The sequence below is a fragment of the Centroberyx gerrardi genome, chromosome 3 (assembly GCF_048128805.1).
Source record: "Centroberyx gerrardi isolate f3 chromosome 3, fCenGer3.hap1.cur.20231027, whole genome shotgun sequence".
NCBI lineage: Eukaryota > Metazoa > Chordata > Actinopteri > Beryciformes > Berycidae > Centroberyx > Centroberyx gerrardi.
In genome coordinates, this window is record NC_135999.1 from 8,086,995 (window position 1) to 8,105,881 (window position 18,887).

General features: G+C 43.6%; 1 protein-coding gene across 1 annotated transcript in view; it reads left to right on the forward strand.

The window, feature by feature from the left end:
• Window positions 1-14,092: 14,092 nt before the first annotated feature.
• The window catches only part of adgrl3.1 (adhesion G protein-coupled receptor L3.1), an 83,880-nt gene continuing 79,085 nt past the window's right edge, over window positions 14,093-18,887 (forward strand). The window contains exon 1 of the mRNA XM_071901834.2: window positions 14,093-14,147. Within this exon, the coding sequence (XP_071757935.2) occupies window positions 14,093-14,147 (55 nt within the window). The remainder of the gene's footprint in view (window positions 14,148-18,887) is intronic.

The following is an 18,887-nucleotide window of genomic DNA, read 5'->3' on the forward strand; positions in this document are numbered from 1 at the left end:
GCTCTGAATGCTTGCTTTGAAATCTAATTCTGCGATATCAAGGCTGCATTTTGTCTTTATTCCACTGAAACAATGAGTGATAAGAAGGAACAATAGGAAAGGGGATATATCATTCTTCACACGGAGGATGTGTTGTTCCGCTTGTGAGAAACAGGTGTTTCCCGCTCCATAAGACACAAACACGCTAGCCTTATTTACCTCGCTGCTAATGAGAGCGCAGAGATTGAAATGAGATCCGTATCAGTTTCATTGGTTAAACAGACATTATATGTGAAGTGAGTCACACAGTGTGGTACAGTACACATATGCATGGCTAGATAAGCATGGAAACATATGGACATGGTGTACTCGCATTCACACAAACACACTCACACATACCAAGGCTGTCAATGTAAAGACAAAAACTAGCTGTTAAAAAACAGTCATAAACTGAATCAAAAATAAAAATGAGACTTTGTGAAAAAACTAAAACTGAACTAAAACTTTCTTGTCTACTTGTAAAACTAAAATAGAATACAAAAAATATGTGATTTTTTTTCTAGTTTTAGTCTTTTTGTTTATGTGCTGAAAGCTCATTGAAAAATGCATGTAAATAATTGAAAAAGAATCCATCACGTATTGTTTGTATTACATAAGACCTGTTGCAAACGAACTTCTATCATTATGCCTTTAAAAACACCATCCCTACCCCTACCAAAAACACTAAAGCTACAACTGAAACGAAATATATATAAACTGAAAATAAACACTTGTAAAAAATAAAAACGAAACTAAAATTAAACCCACACTGAAACTAATCTGAAATTCAAATTGAAAACTATATAAAAAATAACAACAAATAAAAAATCCAAAATTATAATAGCCCTGACACACACACACACATACACACACACACACACACACACACACACACACACACTTCTTGGCCCCCCACCCCCCTCACCCCCCAAACATGAATAGAGGCTTTTTGTCTTCTAATGTGACCTTTGCCTTGAGTGGAGAGGCCTTTGTCCTAAGACAATAGTGTCCATATTGTAAACAATGCCAGTCAATGCCATCCACACAGCTGCCAGAGAATGGGTGCAGATTGTTCAGGGTCCAAGTTGAAGGCTTTGAGGCAAGCGCTTATGGTGTGTGTATGTGTGTGTGTGGTGAGTGTGTGTGTGTGTGTGTGCGTGTGTGTGTGTCCGTGTCTGTATCTGTGAGATGTAAGCCTGTTCTCCAGAATCAGCAGATGGGGCAGTGCAATTAGACTCAGCCTTCTTCCCTTGTGTGCACACATGTACGCGCATACATTCACACACACACACTACACACACACACACACACACACACACACACACACACACACACACACACATACACACATACACACATACAGGGCTTGGGCATAAAGCAGATGCCTGTGAAACACTAGACCCGACAGATAATGGAGGAGGAAACTCTGAGGAATAAGAAGGGAGTTGCCACGGAAACCACTTCGCATCACTCAAAAGTCTCTGTCAGTCAGTCAGTCTATCTATCTATCTATCTATCTATTAGGGATGGGAAGATACTGTATATCGAAATTCAATGGCAATATAAAATGTGATTCACAATATTAGCTACATTTTATTTTGCTGTAGTAATCACAGATGAAATCACAATTGCACAAGCTCTCCATCCAAATTACATTATTTCCAAATGACATTTTGAAATTGTTGTTTACATTCTAGCAAGCCAATGCCATCGCTAGAAAGATTTGTGGCTCAGAAATGAACATAATTCTGCACAGTCTACTTTGTTGTCATTGAACATGAATTTATTACATCGTGTCATGGTTGTATCGAACTATGAACCCCATGTTGCATATTGAATCGTATCGTGAGATAAGCAGATCGGCCCATCCCTACTATCTATCTATCTATCTATCTATCTATCTATCTATCTATCTATCTATCTATCTTACCAAATTAAAGGGTTACAGAACTCCCATCAGAAACAGAGACAGAATACCACCTGGCTATCTCAGTAGTCTGACTCCGGATTTAGTCTCACCAGCCCTGTATTGACCTGCAGTAACAGATAGGCTCAGAGGAAATGAGCTTGTGACTGAAAGGTCACTGTTTAGAATCTGAGTAGTAGCTGTGAAAATCTTGGCAGCTTAAATCCCTCAACAACTAGCATCAGGGCTGTGACCTCTGGGCACTTAACCTTTAACTGCTCCAGTGGAGCAGCTCAGTGGCCAGCAGTGCAAGACTGCGGCTGTGCTGTGCAGCTCCCAGGTGTGACTGTGCTAATGTGTGAACATGGTCGGCCCTTCCTCTCCCTCCACCGCTCCCCCCAGCCATGGCTGCAAATAAGAGCGTGTTCTTGGTCAGCGTGCCCAGGCTAAATGAGGCTTATGACTTGATAGGTTGAAAATGTGTGCCGTTTTAGGGCCGTTTTAGGTTATCACTTGAAGTTTGAGGAATAGCTATTCCATCACTTGTCATGTTGATGTTTTTGGCGAACTGCATATATTAGTGAGAGCCAGGCTGTCTGGTTAAATCGTATTGATCTTGGGTTTAGTGTGTATTGTTGAGATCTGAAGCGCCAGTCTGCTGCATGGTGGCTGTGTATCCTGTTGACTTTATGCTAAAGATGCCAGTCTGTCTCCTGTGCACTCTCTTTTCTCTCTCTCAGGATCTAGCCAGGGCACCAGGGGCACACACACACACACACACACACACACACACACACACACACACACACACACGCACACACACCTAATCACAAACACGCTCACATGCACATTTACGCAAATGCATGTAGACAAACAGAAACGTGTGCACCTTCGCACACAAACACAGATACAGTGGCACCTGAGCGCAGCGGTACCCACATAGGCACACACACTCCAACAGGCACACACACACACACACACACACACTCACTTGACAACTGGGAATAACCCAGGGAGATGCTCTTTGTCAACAACTGGGAAGAAAGCAGCTATTTAGGGCCATTGTATTCCTGGAAGGATAAGCCATCTTATTTGTGTGAAGCGCCTGTGTGAAACAAAACAAGTTATGGCAGTTACTATCGCTCCCTCGCCCCTTCTGCGTCTTATCCTATTTGTGACGTACTGTTTGTTACAGTAACTGGTTCTAATTGTGTATATTGTGTATGTAGATTTCAAACGGGCTTGGTGCGGTGATGAGCAGATGCACTCACAGATGTTTTCCCTCCATGTGTCTGTTTACCAGTTCAATTAGCCCTATCACATACTGTAGAGATTTGTTGTTCTGTTTGGGTGCTTTAGCACCGACTGCAACAAAAACATTGGTTGGTGTTAGTATTACAGCCCGACATTAGCTCCATTCTTGCTGGCACTCAATTGCCACATTTACCTTTAATAACCTTTAAATGACAACCTCTACCTCTAAAAATATTGCATTCATGTTAATGTCATTTTACTACGAAGAACAAATAGAAGCAGATTATTGTATAAAACATACATATACTGTATACGTACATTGCAAATGTTTGTTCAGCTGAAACACTTGAAAGCATGAAACATTTGAAAATACGATAAATGTCAAGCTTAAAATACACCTAATTTCATTATGTTGGCATTATGCAACATGTAGTTTCAGCCAAGCAATGTGATTGGACAAAGATTACATTCCAACTGTGCTGATAATTCCCATGAAACCTGGCTAGTTGTGTTTTATTTGTTGCTATGCCAACTGTTATGGTAACAATGGAGCTAGTTAGTGATCTCTATAGTTTGGTCCTGCTTTTTAAAATTCTCATAATTTACATATATATATATATATATATATATATATATATATATATACTGTATATGCAAGATGCATGTACAAGATGTTATTGCAATATAAAGACTGCCATTTTAGGTATTATTGCAATAGCATCTTGTATACACAGTGTGGTACATTAAATATATGTTAGCATCACATACAGGAAAAGAAAACGTTCAAACATCTGCTACAGAATGGAGATACAGAGTGACAGTTGTGATCCACACACTGCTCTTTTGAATTACTATATTTTCCATGCATCTGCCTGCTCTGGTTTCCTGATTGGAATACATTAGCACACCAGGGATATGAAACTGCAATAAGATCCAGACCTCTCTCTGGCGTGATTTGAATATGAAATGATTAGATTATTGATTTTGGTTATTTGGGTCCCCTGCCCCGAGGCGATACTGTGGCAGCGCAATCACCATAGCTGACATTTAGCACCGTGTTTGCCTTTGCTGTCTCCATTGATTGCCTCAAATTCACCACCCATGCATACTGCTGGAGCTCATTGTATCAACAGCTTTATGCTATTGCAGAAAAGTGATGGATACAGCTTATCAAAAATGCAACAGTTGCGGTCTCTGCTGGTGCAGAAGATAACCACATTGCCTTGCAATCATGGAAAAATGGTTCTGTGTGTACAGGCTTGAGTTTCAAATACCATCGAATGCCATTATAAAAATGCATGGATGAAGGGCTCATCGGGGGTAAAACAGGTCTTTACCATATGTTAGATACGCAGGAATCACATTTACAACTAATTGCCATGAGACTGATCAGGGTTTTAACTTAAATCCTATATGATATATGATATACCAAACCGTTTTTACCCTGCGAGATGAAAACTACAGCCCGGCCCCAGCAGGATACAGGAATAAGTCTCGATTTTTACGTCTTAATGTTCCAGATCCATTTTTTTTTGCACAGAGTAACCAACCTCTGCTACGCACACACTGCTCAATCCAGGATAAACCTTGAAGAAAGTCTCCTGTTTATCTTAGGTTTTGGATTTTGTTTCCAGAGAGAAGTGAAAATGTAACAGCTAATAAAAGAGTTTGCTGACAGATATTCCCATATCAATGTGGACATCTGTCATGAGAGATTATATACAGAGCCGCGCTCTGAGCAACACGGCTATCAAAGTGACTCAAAATCTATTGTAGTTTTAATGTACCTCCACTATATCTCTGGATGTACTATTTCTATTATTGCGTCCACCTGTGCACTTTCTCATGCAGGAGTGAAGGTGACAGTCTTCAAATGAATGTACCGTCCTCTCAGCTAGATCTCTCTGTGCTTTCTAATGCCATTTTCCCAGCAGTTAGACAATCCAGTGTTAAGTGCCTCCTTTTATATTTATATACCAGTGTTGGTGCTTATGCATTATTAAAATTGTGAACAGGGCCCAGTAAGCACCCCAGAAAGGCCTTTTTGAATAAATATTTCAACACTCTGATATACACAGTTCATATCTGTGCTGTAACGCAAGAGGTAGAGGTTCGGCTCTAATGTCGTCTGCGGAAATCTCATTTCTTCCTCGTTCCGAAAGGAATCTGCGGAATCTACATTTTGACAGAGTCTTTGAACTCTCATTTGCTGAGCTTCGACAAATCTTTGCAGGTTTCGCGCGCTGTGTGTGTTTCCGGGGAAAGCATCGGGATCTAACATTTGGAAAGAAAGAACAGAACACCATCGCGGCGTCGTGTGAATCTCATTATCTATGTCCTGAGAAGCTTCAGAGCTCCGTTGCTCCGCGCCGGGCCTTTGTTTTTAATGTGAGGTTAGTTTGAAATGAAGAACAATGGGGCGAGGAGGACCCGGAGACGGCGAACGTTTATAATCTTCTTTACAGAGCGCAACAGAGGGAGCTGGATTGACGGGGCGGATGATGGAGGGGAAGGAGAAAGAAAAAGGGACGGATAGTTAAAAGCGGAGCAGTAAACAAAGCTGGATGGAGAATGAGAATTGCGGATAAAAAGCTGGGGGAAAAAAACTAATTGATAAATAGATGAGAGAAGTTAGAATTAAGAGTCAATTTGAACAACGTATCACAGGCTGCATCCGCCTGCTAACCAAGCTCAGTCTTTGTATGAGAGCGTAATCTAGGCCATGGGCATCCGGTCCTGCCTGTCTGTCTGCCTGCTCTTTATCATGAGCATGCAGCATCATTCACTGCTGAGGTGGCTGTTCTGTATACTGTACAGGACAACTCTAACTCTCTCTCTCTCTCTCTCTCTCTCTCTCCCATACAAAACTCACCCCCTACCCACCCTACACACACACACACACACACACACACACACACACACACTTTCCCTCTCTCTCTCTCCCTCTCTGCCTCTGGCTCCAAGGCTTGGCTTTGACAGATCCATCGTGACAGTACTGGGTTTAGAGCACAGTGACAGAGCGAGAGAGAGAGAGAGAGAGGGAGGGAGAGAGAGGGAGGGAGAGAGGGAGGAGGAGAGAAAGGGTGGTATGAAGGAGAAGACAGATGAATCAAAGGAGGGAAAACAACAGCAGTGGCAGTGGAATCAGCATCACTACGTCTCCAGTTCTCTAGTTGACATAATTGATTGTATCAGAGGCAGTTTTGTACACCATTAACTTCCCCCTTATGGGCTACTCCACTCTACTGCCATGCAGAATTGAAAGATTGCATGCGCGTGTGTGTGTGTGTGTGTGTGTGTGTGTGTGTGCATGATTGTGTGTGTGTGTATTTGCACGTGGCACATTTGCACGTTTTGTGTGCTTGTTTGTTGTTCTGGCTTTGTATTTGGCCAAGAGTACAAGCACATTTATTTAAATGCACATGCATCTGTTGCAGTACATGTATGAATATGGCTAGACAAACTCTGAGATAGGCTCATATCTAAATCAGACATGAAGGAGGGTGGAGAGCAGTAAAAAAGAGAATATTAGATAGATGCCTCAATAAAATTCCTAGAATTCTGCGCTGCTCTTTGTGCCAAGTTGTGTCATGTTATTGTACAGTTATAGTTATTTCTCTCCTTGCTTTTGACACTTTTTTAGTCCAGTATATGATGGGTCGAGTTTTGGTTTTACAGTCTTTGTCCAAATATTTGACAGAGATGGAAAGGGATGAAAAAGAGAAATTGATAGATATTCTGTTGTGAACCTCTTTGAAACTCTTTGACTCATTTTAATCGCCCGAGGTTATTAAGTTGGTTTAAGATTCTCCTCTCCTCGCCTCCTCTCCTCGACTCACTCTGATCGCTTCTGGCACTCCCTCTCTCCCCCCGCTCCTCTCTGCCTCCATCCCTCTGTCACTCCTCCTTTATTCCATCCCTCCATCTCTGCCTTCCTCAGCCTCTCCCTTCCTGACCTCGTCCATCTATCCCTTCCTTGATCTTCCCCTCTCTCTCTCTCTCTCTCTCTCTCCCCCCTCGAATCCTTCATCTCCTCTCCCCCTCCCCTCCTCCTCTACGCCTCTCCTCCTCTTCCCATTCTTCCCCGCGTCTCTCCTCCTCGCCCGTCTCGTCTCATGAGGGAGCGGAGGGCACGTAGAGTTGATTAGACCGGAGCATTAGAAAGTTCAGAGCGGAACAGAGCAGAGCGTGGTGTCTAGCCGCCAGGCGGCGAGGAATCAGAACGGCAGCGCCTCACAGACGAGGTCGTCGGTGGCGGATTTTCAGGGTGGTTTCGGCACATCCGATTTCTGGGAGCGTCCTCGGAGCAGCCAGAGGCAGCCATGCGGAAACTGCAGCGGTCCGGTCAAAGCCGGAGCCTCCCCAGACGCAATTTTCTGACGGGCGCGGAATGTCTAACATGGAGGAAGAGGATGAGGTACTATTTCAGAGTGCAAGTGATTTTAAAGGGATGGATCTCTTTGGAATCAAAATTTCCACCATTTTTCATCATAATGAAAGGAGGCTAAACTCTGATTCATCCCTCACAGTCCATACTAGATATGTTTGAAACAGAAAAACGACGAAATATCAGCACCACGCTCGAAATTGTAAGACCACAAAGCAGGCGACGGAGGTTACAAAGATCAACCTTCATACCGTACGTGATTAAATGGCGCAAAAATCCCGCTCCCGTTCATTTTTTTCACTTAGGCCACTTCGATTGAGACCACAAAGAACCAAAAATGTGTGACATTGATGTGGGGGTGACCTATACCTTTAAGGCTACACTCCAGCACTCTGCAGTTCTTTGCAGGGAAGCCACACAAAGGATTTACAGCCGCCGCTGTATGAAATAAATTGCCAGCCAGGCCACTTGTCTTCGGGGCAGGTTGACAAGAGTGCACATTCCTACACAGAACACCCCCCCTCCCAACACACACACACACACACACACACACACCCACCCACCCACCCACACGTACACACCCACCCCGCAAACACATGTGTGTGTGCACTCGCCTGTCAGAAAATAGCCTGTGGGAGCAGCCATATTGCATCTAGTTGCACCAGCCAAACATATAGATCCAAAATGAAAGACACAAGCTGATGTGGCTGTGTGTCCAGTTTGGTTATGATTTGGCCAGCGGTGAGGTGTGACGCTGACTGATTGTTAATTGTGATTTTAATGTGGTCCGAGGGGGCTTCTATGTGTACCCACCCCTCCCCTTTTACACACACACACACACCCCGACACATGCAACAGTAGGGATACATGTTGTGGCCGCCATGTCAAGACGTCCATATTGTCGGGAGCTGACAGTATGTTTTCCCCGAGCCTCTGGTCTCACCGAGGGGCCACTCTCTGCTAATCAGTATCTGGGGCTTCATCAGCACAGGGCAATTATGAGGGCGGGCCTTCCATTCAAAATCACCCATGGTGGTGTGTGTGTGTGTGTGTATTTGTCTGCCTGGGGGGTGTAGCTATGTTTTTGTGTGTGGTAGGAATCTGAATACGCATGTTATATGAGTGTGTGTCTTTGTACGCCATGTGCAGATGCTTGTGAATGTGCGTATGTGCAGTTGTTTGGTGTGTGTGAGTGTGTGTGTGGGAAGGGGGGGTACACATACAAGCCCCCTCGTGCACGTGCACGTGCGCGTGCGCCTGTGTGTGTGTGAGTGTCTTATGTCTCTCATTAGAGGCCACAGGCCAGACTCCCACCCACTCCTATGCTGATTAGCCCTCTCTTAAGCTCCACACTGCCAAATTAGCTACCTGATTTGGTAAGTGTGTGTGTGTGTGTGTGTGTGTGTGTATGTGTGAGCATGGTCACTCTAATCAACAAAATTCTCTCAGCCAGTCTACCTGCACTGGTGATAATATGCCTCACTACCCCGAGCCCACTCACACACACTCTCACCCACACACATGCACACAAATGGTCCGTGGTGGTTAAACCTCCCCTAGCAAGCCAACTGGAGGTAATTTAGCGTGGCTTGGCGGACACATGCCGTTTTACTGAACACGGTACTGGCCCCCTGAGCTTCGTTCCGCTCAGACTTCTCTCCATCAGAGCAAAGAACGAACAACTGAAGAGAGTGAAACAGAGAGGGAGAGGAAAAAGAACAGGTGAGGAAAAACCACAGGAAGAAAAATGGCAAGGGAAAAAATAAGACATAAGCCGTCGAGCCTCCCGCTGTGCAATAATGGCCCATTTCACAATGAATGTGTGTGAGTAAATGGAATAGTGGAAGATGTATGCGGCGCTGTGTTTTTCTGACCAAAACATGTTTCTTCCCCTGATTGTCACTTCGTCAACAAAGATTTTACCATTAATTTCTTGAAAATGAGGTTCTCTGATGACAAGCATCTGATGTTTTTTTCAAAGACTAACACAATTAAAGCATGCTTGCTTGTTTGCTTCCATTCTAATAAGGAAGTGCAAGTAATCCATGTAAATACACATTTAATGTAAATACATATTTACCAATGAAACCATTATAGTAGAAATTGTACCGCATCTCAGTTTGCTGCTGTTCTATTTATTTATTTATTTTTTCAACTATACCTCAATCTACTTTACTGACATCCGTTCCTAATGTGACTCTAATGTAAAACTACACGAACACACACACACACACACACACACAGTAGTCTTTTAGGCACACACACAGCGTAGCCTACAAACGCAGCATGGACACATTTGAGACTCTCTGCCTGGAGGCGGAGGGAGTAGGGCATCTGGTGTCCTAGTGATAAGCGTGTGTGCGTGTGTGTGTGTGTGCGCGCGAAAGTGTGTCTGTGTGTGTGTGTGTGCGTGCGAGAGAGAGACGTGCGTTGACAAGGTAGCCCAGTCCGGTCAGCACTCATTAGTGAAAGAGAGAATCCCCGAATGAGGAGTGCTGCTGTGACAGGCAGGACTCTCGTTAGGGGACTGGCACACGCACACTCACACACACACACACACACACACACACATACACACACACACACACACAGGGTCAGGCTGCCTCGGTGCATAGAGTCAGCCCAACATCAATTAGTCCATGGATGCATGCAATATAGTCTCTGAATTCAGTGTCCCAGGCAACAGCTCTGTTAATTCCGACCCTATAGGACATGAAGATTCAGGGCAGGGAAATATAGGACATGGAGATAGAGACACTGTTGGGAAGCACATTGTCCTAATGCTACACTAAATGATAACTTGTTGGAGCAATATAGTGTCGAGGAGTAGTGAACTCTATCTAATGAGATGACAGTAATCTGATTCTAAACACAGTTTTTTGCTACAGTTACTGAAATTGAACTGCGATCAGACACTGTGAGTTGGGACACATTGTTTACATCATTTCATGTTCTGTAGATTTCGGTGGCACAATAATCGGAATGAAAGTAAACGACATTGATGATTACATTATTGGGTCGGAGTGATCTAATAGACTCCTGCCTTGGAACGCAGACAGATAGAAACAGCAGGTAAATCAAAGGACTTGGACCCAGGGACCGCTATTAGTTTTAGTCTGATCCTGCTGATTAGTTGATGTTTTGCTCAGTTTTATGCAGATGCTATGCAGAGAGGCTCTCCAGTGACATAACTAGCTCGTGATAGAGATTGAGTTCATTTAAAAAAATACGGCTCATTTATTTGAACATTTTAACAGTGAGTGGGTTCAGACAGAGCATATAATGTTTGCCAAACCTTAGGCGAGTGATAAACTGATGAATACGGGATGTAAATGCAACACATATGTTCTGGAAATTAGCACCATTGCCGCCTGTTTATTCATAATATATTAACCAATCAACACATTAAAATAATGAAGGGAAACAGGTTAGATAAATAGGGCAACGCTCCGGGCAATCAGCGTTGTCTATGCATTGTGGACATTGTAGATGGAACGTAATTACACCATTATCCGAGCATATGGGACTACGCAGCCCTGCTGAATTATGAACATAACTTGAGTGATTTGAGTTTGGATTAGTCCTGCGCCGCTCGAGGCGATCACGCAAAGTATTGTCTGTAAAGTCACTGTGAGCGTCGCCGAAAAGAGAGGGTTAATTAACTGATGAATGAGATGGTTGTGGAGCATACGGGATGATGGAATAGCTTTTGAATTATGGAACAGTGGAATGCTGTGGCTGGTGGCGTCCGGCCATATGTCAGTCTATGCCTCCTGTGTCTAGATGGGGACAGCTGGTCAGATTGCTCATGTTCAACTGAGTTAGGGACCAATCAATCAAAATGGGGCAGCGTGTTGAGTTGTTTAAGGGGGTGGGGGTGGAGGCGATGAAGCGAGAGAGTCTATTGTGATTTTACCAATTTGGTGCCATTAGGGACATTTTGTAAGGAGCTGTTAACAGATTTGATTGTGCTCCACTGGTAATATCGAATCAGTTGCACCACACGATATTCAGCGACTTGAATGTGTTAGAGGAGCGGAAATTTTCATGTATTTTGAAGAGGATTTAGCGCTAGAAAGGCCAAGGTGTCAATTGGCTGTTTTGCGGTTACAGAACTGAAATATCTCGGCTTCAAAGAATGCACAATGCCTCCCTTTGACATTTCCGAGACTCACTTTCTGCACAGGCCGGTGTTGTTAGGTTTTCATAATCATGCAGGGAAATGGTACTTAGAACTTATTTACCTCCATTTCAATAGAGCGGCTGTCGATTGACGGCAAGCTTGACAGCCGGCTTTTAAATGGAAACCAACTTAGAAACTGTGCTTTTCACTCATTCTTATACTCAGACTCATTTTGGCTTATGATGTGTAGACAATATACCTACTTAGGTTATGTGATATGGAATGCTAATAACCTGATCATGCATGCATATCTAAACATGGATATGGATTTACATGAATGAATGAATCAGAAGAGAAATCTATTTTGGGAATGTTGAACAAGCAGCCAAAATAATTACCGCCCAGTGCCCACAAACAGAAGTCTTCTCCACTACTCAGCACATCAGAAGTTGAAATCTTAAAATGGTAAAATCACTGCATCAGAATCAACAGTCTGGACAACATGACCCGACTGGATAATGTGTTTTGAACTATTTGATATGCAGGGATGCAGCCACTCTTTTTGGTTTCATTTGTGCTTAAGTGGCTGTAATGGGGGTTAGTTCTACCGGATTTCAGATTTTGTGGTCAATCACAAATCAAAATGATGTTTCTTTTTTAATTTTCCAGTTCAAGGATACATTTTGACATTTGACATTTCGCGCTGGATGTCTCCACTATGGGATGGCCTGCGTCAATCTAGCTGCTCCCGCAGAAGAGAACCGCTCCACAGTGTCTGCATGCCTCTGGGTATATCTGTCTATCTGTCCCGTCTGCAGCGGGAGGTTTTGGTGTCATTCCGGATGTTCAGAAGACGACGCGTTAGGGTCTGTGTCATCCTGACTGTTTCTAAAAATAAAAACTGTGGTATACATATAACTGTAGTTGTAGCTATCCATCAAAAATCTGCGGGAGCGACAGCGCCACACCGGCTATTTGCCTTCACAGCATGGCGCGGCTGAGATGGCCAGCTATTGCCTGTAGTGTCTGCTGGGCCAAAACGCTACGGTCCCACTGATCAATAGTCTCAGTTACACATGATGTATTTCCCATGGCTCTGCCTGTCCGCTTGACTCCATCTGTCCCTGGCTGTCGCAAATTTCTCTCCCTTGTCTTTCTCTCTCAAACACCATTTTACACACGTGCACTCATGCAGAGACGCATACACACACATGCACAGTCGCACACACACACACACACACACACACACACAGAACTGTACGTGCCTGGTTATCTGGGGCTGGGTGTGTGCTCCCTTGAGAATGTTGAACGTTTAGGCACAAAATAGGGCTGCTGTTACCTCTGAACTACTGTCATAAGAGATGTTGTTTATTCCACATCAACTTGAATCATAGCATAATAACAGGGGGGGGATAGGGTGATGCTTCTGCTGACTTAAAATATAATACACACACATTGACTCACTGTCTTAGGAAATGTTCTCGTTTGACATAATAAAACTGCGCAGCAATATAGTGATTGAGATTGAATGACAAATGAGTGAACGGCGTTGGTCAGCTTCGTAATCAATTTGAAGAAAGAAAAAAAAAAGAAGAATTTATGCTTACCAATCCGTTACTTCTATAACTAATCTCCAAGACCATCCTCCAATTAATTGTTTATCGTTGATAGACCATGAAATGAACAATTAGATTGGGACATCAATACATTTCACACTGTGATGCTGATGTAGAATACCAAGCGAACTGAATCCCAACACAGCGACCAGCATCATTATGCAAACATTAAGCACCATTTTGTCGTATTTTTCCCGCGAGGTCAACATTTAGCAATCAGACTCCCAGTTTCTCCTCAGATTTGTTTTTCATATTGCGTGGCATATGGTCTTTTGTCTTGTGAAGTGTGCATTCGTAACAAGATGAGATTAGATTTTCTTGTCCTTGTTGGTGTTTAGCATTGAGTATCATTCCACTGCGATCTGTATTCAAGCTGTAAATGTCTCAGCTACAGAAACAAGAAGCTTCATTAATGGTTCCTTTAGAAACTGTTATAGCACCATGAAGTATCGTTTTGAATCTCTTTAAAGAACCACTCAGGAACTATTGAAAAGTGCATGAACCACTAGATTCTGTATGAAACTACTGGGTATGGAGTTGCTAATGGTTCCTCAAATAGCAACAATTCTATCATCCGACATTTTGACCACATTTGGAACCATCTATTTAATATTGTAGATTTAGATTTGGCATCTGGTGAGCACATCCTGTGTGTGTGTGTGTGTGTGTCCCTGCAGGTCTGTATGGTGTCAGTCACACTGAGCTGTGAGAGGACCAGCTCCCCACGACAGCGCCTGGGCTCCACGGGAAGTTCCTGCACATCTACTTCCAGGTCAACCTCGGACGTCATGTGGACCGCACGCCTGCTCTTCCTCTGGACCCTGTTCGCTCCCATTGCCATCGGTAAGATATGAGGCCACACGCACTGCACACAGTACAGACTCAACACACACACACACTGCACACAGTACAGACTCAACACACACACTGCACACAGTACAGACTCAACACACACACTGCACACAGTACAGACTCAACACACACACTGCACACAGTACAGACTCAACACACACACTCCACACAGTACAGACTCAACACACACACACTCCACACAGTACAGACTGAACACACACACTCCACACAGTACAGACTCAACACACACACACTGCACACAGTACAGACTCAACACACACACTCCACACAGTACAGACTCAACACACACACTCCACACAGTACACCCTAAACACATGATAACAAAGATATGTTATGCACACACGTGCTTGTGGAAAGGTAATTGAAAGTGAGTCACTGCACGTAGGTCTAGGTGATATATCGTATAATATCGATATTGTGATATGAGACTAGATATCGTCTGGGATTTTGGTTAATAATATAATATTGTGAAATAACGTTAAATGTTGCTTCTTCTGGGTCTTCAAGGCTGCATTACAGTAAAGTGATACAACTTTCTGAACTCTTTAGTCTGTTCTGGCGGAGTAAAATGAACATGTTACCTGCTCATTATATCCACATTACTTATTATTGATTACACATTACTGATTACTAATGATCATTACAAATTTTAAAAATGTTCTTGTGTGTAAATGTCTTATGAAAGCACGAATACTCATCCCCAATATGTCCTCACATTATCGATAACAAGGTATTTAACAAATATTGTGATATTTGATTGTCTATGACGCCCAGCCCTAACTGCATGTATATACAATCGGCTACATGCAGTGACTCACTTTCAATTACCTTTCCACACATTCAGAGCCACTGTAAGAAAGCAGTATCTGCCCACAACCTACCACAAATTAAACCGGCTATGTCTCCCCCCCCCCCCCCCTCCACCCCCGCATTTTCAAACACACACCAGTTCTGAAAACTTTGCAGTAAACACGCGGCAGTTACACTTTTTCATTTCCATATATCCTCCATCTTCCTGCTGTGCACATTCATATCTCTCCCTCTCTCCCTCTCTCTCTCTCACACACGCGCACATGCACGTACACGGTGCACGCGCACGTGCACACACACACACGCGTTCACACAAATAGGCACAGTGCAGATGCAGCCCCAGCGGGTTGTCTGTATGTTTCCTCCTCTCCCCTGTGACGGTGGGCTTTGAAGACTCCTAGAGGGAGCTCTGGCCCACTTGGACTTAATCCTATTAATGGCTGCTGTCAATCACATTGTTCTGAGGAAAAACTGCTGCGCACGTGTACGTACACACAAACGTGCACACACACACACACACACACACTCAGGCACATGCATGCTCACTCGCATGCTAACATGCGGACACTTAGATGATGTCCTGTAAACACTAAAATACACACACTGATGCAGAGCCTACTTGAGTGCACACACACACACACACACACACACACACACACACACGCACTCACTCACTCACTCACAGCAAGTGCACACAGACAGACACCAAGGGCTTTGCTTTAAGGCCAAGAGATGAGTTTCAGTCAAAGGTATTTGCATCAGTGTCTAAAGAATAAGTCGACATATGCAAATCATGCTGTTTATACTTAGCAAGGATTAGTTGAAACAAAGACGGTGGAGCTTGAGGACACACGGCAGCAAGCACTCCATCTACTTCACAGTCTTGTCTTGTCATTATTTCAGGGTTATGTAAAGTAAACACAATAAAAAGCAGGAAATAGTGGGGAAAGCAGGAATATTAGAAAAAAAGTACTGTATGTTTCTAGGATCGAGCCTGACGAAGACGGTGAAATACTTCCACAAACTCCAAATCCCACCCATACATAGGTAAAGATAATTGCAGAGAATTCAATATTAATACATGAAAACCTGCAGACACATGGAAAGTTGCAATATTTCTGGGATATTTCGATTTTGGTCGGATGTTTTGGATCTGACGCAGAAGAACCCCCATCTCAGACACTTTCACTGGCTGAACACTTTGGCAGTTCAAGTGAGAGATCACCTTTTAAATCTCTCTCCTCTTCTCCCTCACCCTCTCTTTCTCCCTCTCTCCATCTATCTATCTCTTTCCCCACTCTCTTGTTCCTTGGCCCAAATGTAAAAATCGATATCCTTTTGTTTCAGCCCCCTGAGGCAATGAGAGAGTGTCTGAATAAGATTGTCTCTACTGTCCATGGCTGCCAAGTTTCTGTCACCACTTACACAACTAATGACAGCCACATTAACATGCACTTGCCCGCACACGCGTTGTTGTGCGGGTGCAAAGACAGAGTGCTAAATATTGTCCTGTAAGTGCGTGTATGTGTGTTTAGGTGTGTGTGTGTGTGTGTGTGTGTGTGTGCGAGAGAGAGAGAGAGGCAGTGCGAATGTATATGCTAGTCACGCACACATGCACACACCTAGAGGTGAAAAATGACAGAAATATGTAGTGAGCGAGTCCTTTGGAAGCAGGTTAAACACAGTGCAGTTTTATAGGTGAGGCGGCTGAGACTGTGTGTGTGTGTGCGTGTGTGTGTTATAAGTGGATGAATTAAAAGGTGACAGAAGAGACAGGACGGTGTGTGGCACTGTGCGGTGTGAGACAGACCGTTTACTGCTGCTTATGAAGGCAGAGCGGCTCTTAATTGGAATACAGATAGACCCCTCGGTTGAGTTGTGTATGTGTGTGTTTGTGTGTGTGTGTGTGTGTGTGTGTGTTTGTGTGTGTGTGTGTCATAATGCTCTCTTTATGCCCAGCGGGGGCCCCTGTAAGGCTACACTGTAAGACATCTGATCCAAAGCCAGTCTAGACAGCTGCCTTACAATACTAGGTATTGATCCCCACACGCTTCAATTAACCCTTTCTCCAGCATTCACATTCATGCTCATGAAGGCAGACGTGATGCAACCATAAAAAAACAAAAAAAAACTCACACTCATATAGCACAATAATGACCCACAGGCCCTCGCACACACACACGCACACATGCAGCCCCCATCATTACACCCCCACCCCCACCCCCCACCCATCCCTCCGCTGAGACACCCACATCCTATCTGTATGGCTGCTTGCTGCCCAGTCATAGCCTGTGGTGATATGCGTGTGTTCATTAGAGAGGACATTTCCAGCAAATGCCAGTTATATGTCAGTCTTATCTCTGAGCTAGCGCCTGCCATTATCAGTGTAGGGCCCCTAAGGTGCGAGCGCCACACAGCTATTGCATGCATTGGCTATGCATTGCTGCCTCCACATGCCATCACTCTGTGCATTTGTATGCATGCGTTTGTATGTGTGTGTGTGTGTCTGTGTGTGTTTGTGCGCGCTTGCGAGGGTGATGCGGTGAAGGGCGGTATTAAATAGCGCCCGGGCAGAGTGTCATTGAGCTCATTCAGATTCCTTGCTGCATTCGCGTAACCATGACGCTCGGCCGGCCAATGAGGGAGCAGAACGGATAAGGGAGGAAGGACAGGGTTGCTATGGTTACTGTGACAGGGAGAGTAAGGAAGGAGGTGCCTCGCCTCACTTTTCAGGGATGTTATAGGTCTGCGATGAAGCACAGGTACTGGCCCGGTGTGTGTATGTGTGCACGCGCTTGTGTGGGTGCATTCGAACGTGTGTGTGTGTGTGTGTGTGTGTGTGTGTGTGTGTGTGTGTGTGCGTGTGCTTTTAAGGAATGATCAGGAAGACCTTGACAGGGTATATTCTTCACTAGAAACAAATGTCACATACAACAACAAACAGTCACAAGCACCAGGTCTGTCGCCACAGACCACACAGTAGAAACTGGTGTTCTATCTAACTCAATGCTTTCAAAATACAATGCAGTAATAGAAATACCTGTAAAAATAATATAATATGAATGAAAATACAAATTAAACAGAAAAAAATGTATATTCAGAATAAAAAATCAAATACTACATATAGATACAAACCAAAAAATACTGCAAGAAACGTCTCATATTAAAGAGAAATGTTTGTGTACATGATAATTACTGATAACTTGATCTATGACTCAGTAGTCCTGATATTATACACTTCATACTCAACAGCTGGGTTTCCCTTTAGCGGCATACAGACCCATCTGGCTCATCTGTGCACGGTGTGTTGTGTTATAAAGTCATGCGGCATTACTTGGCGAGATGATTCTAAAAGACCTGATATATGTTGGGTTCTATGTGGCGCTAAAATTGTAAAGCCTGGGGAAAAATCCCCAAAAATCCAAACACATTTCATTTTGCTTCGTATTTTTTGCTCTATGTTAATGTCGTGCACAATTGCAGCCTGACATCTGGATGTAGAATGTCTTGTGGGCCAGGCACCTGGAGTGCATGACGCATGAATACAAATCATCAGCAGCATTACCTTGATTCATTAGATCTTACTAACTCTAATAGAGCTCTCAAACTGAAAAAAACCCCAAAACAATATATAATAGGATTTTGTGCTATGGTTGTCTAACAATATCTTTTAAAAGAAAATTGAGACATTTATTATGTATTCACTGCAGGAATTCTCAGTCTGTGTATCTCCGTTCTACAACATCTTGCTCGAATGAAAACTTTAATGTCAAATTCTGTACCTTCCTCCACTCAGGACACCTTGGGGACATAATTTTTGACAGTTGACAGCATTAGGCGAGAAATGAATACTGTGATAACTTCAACATTTAAGTCTCTATTTATTTTCACAAGTTTAAA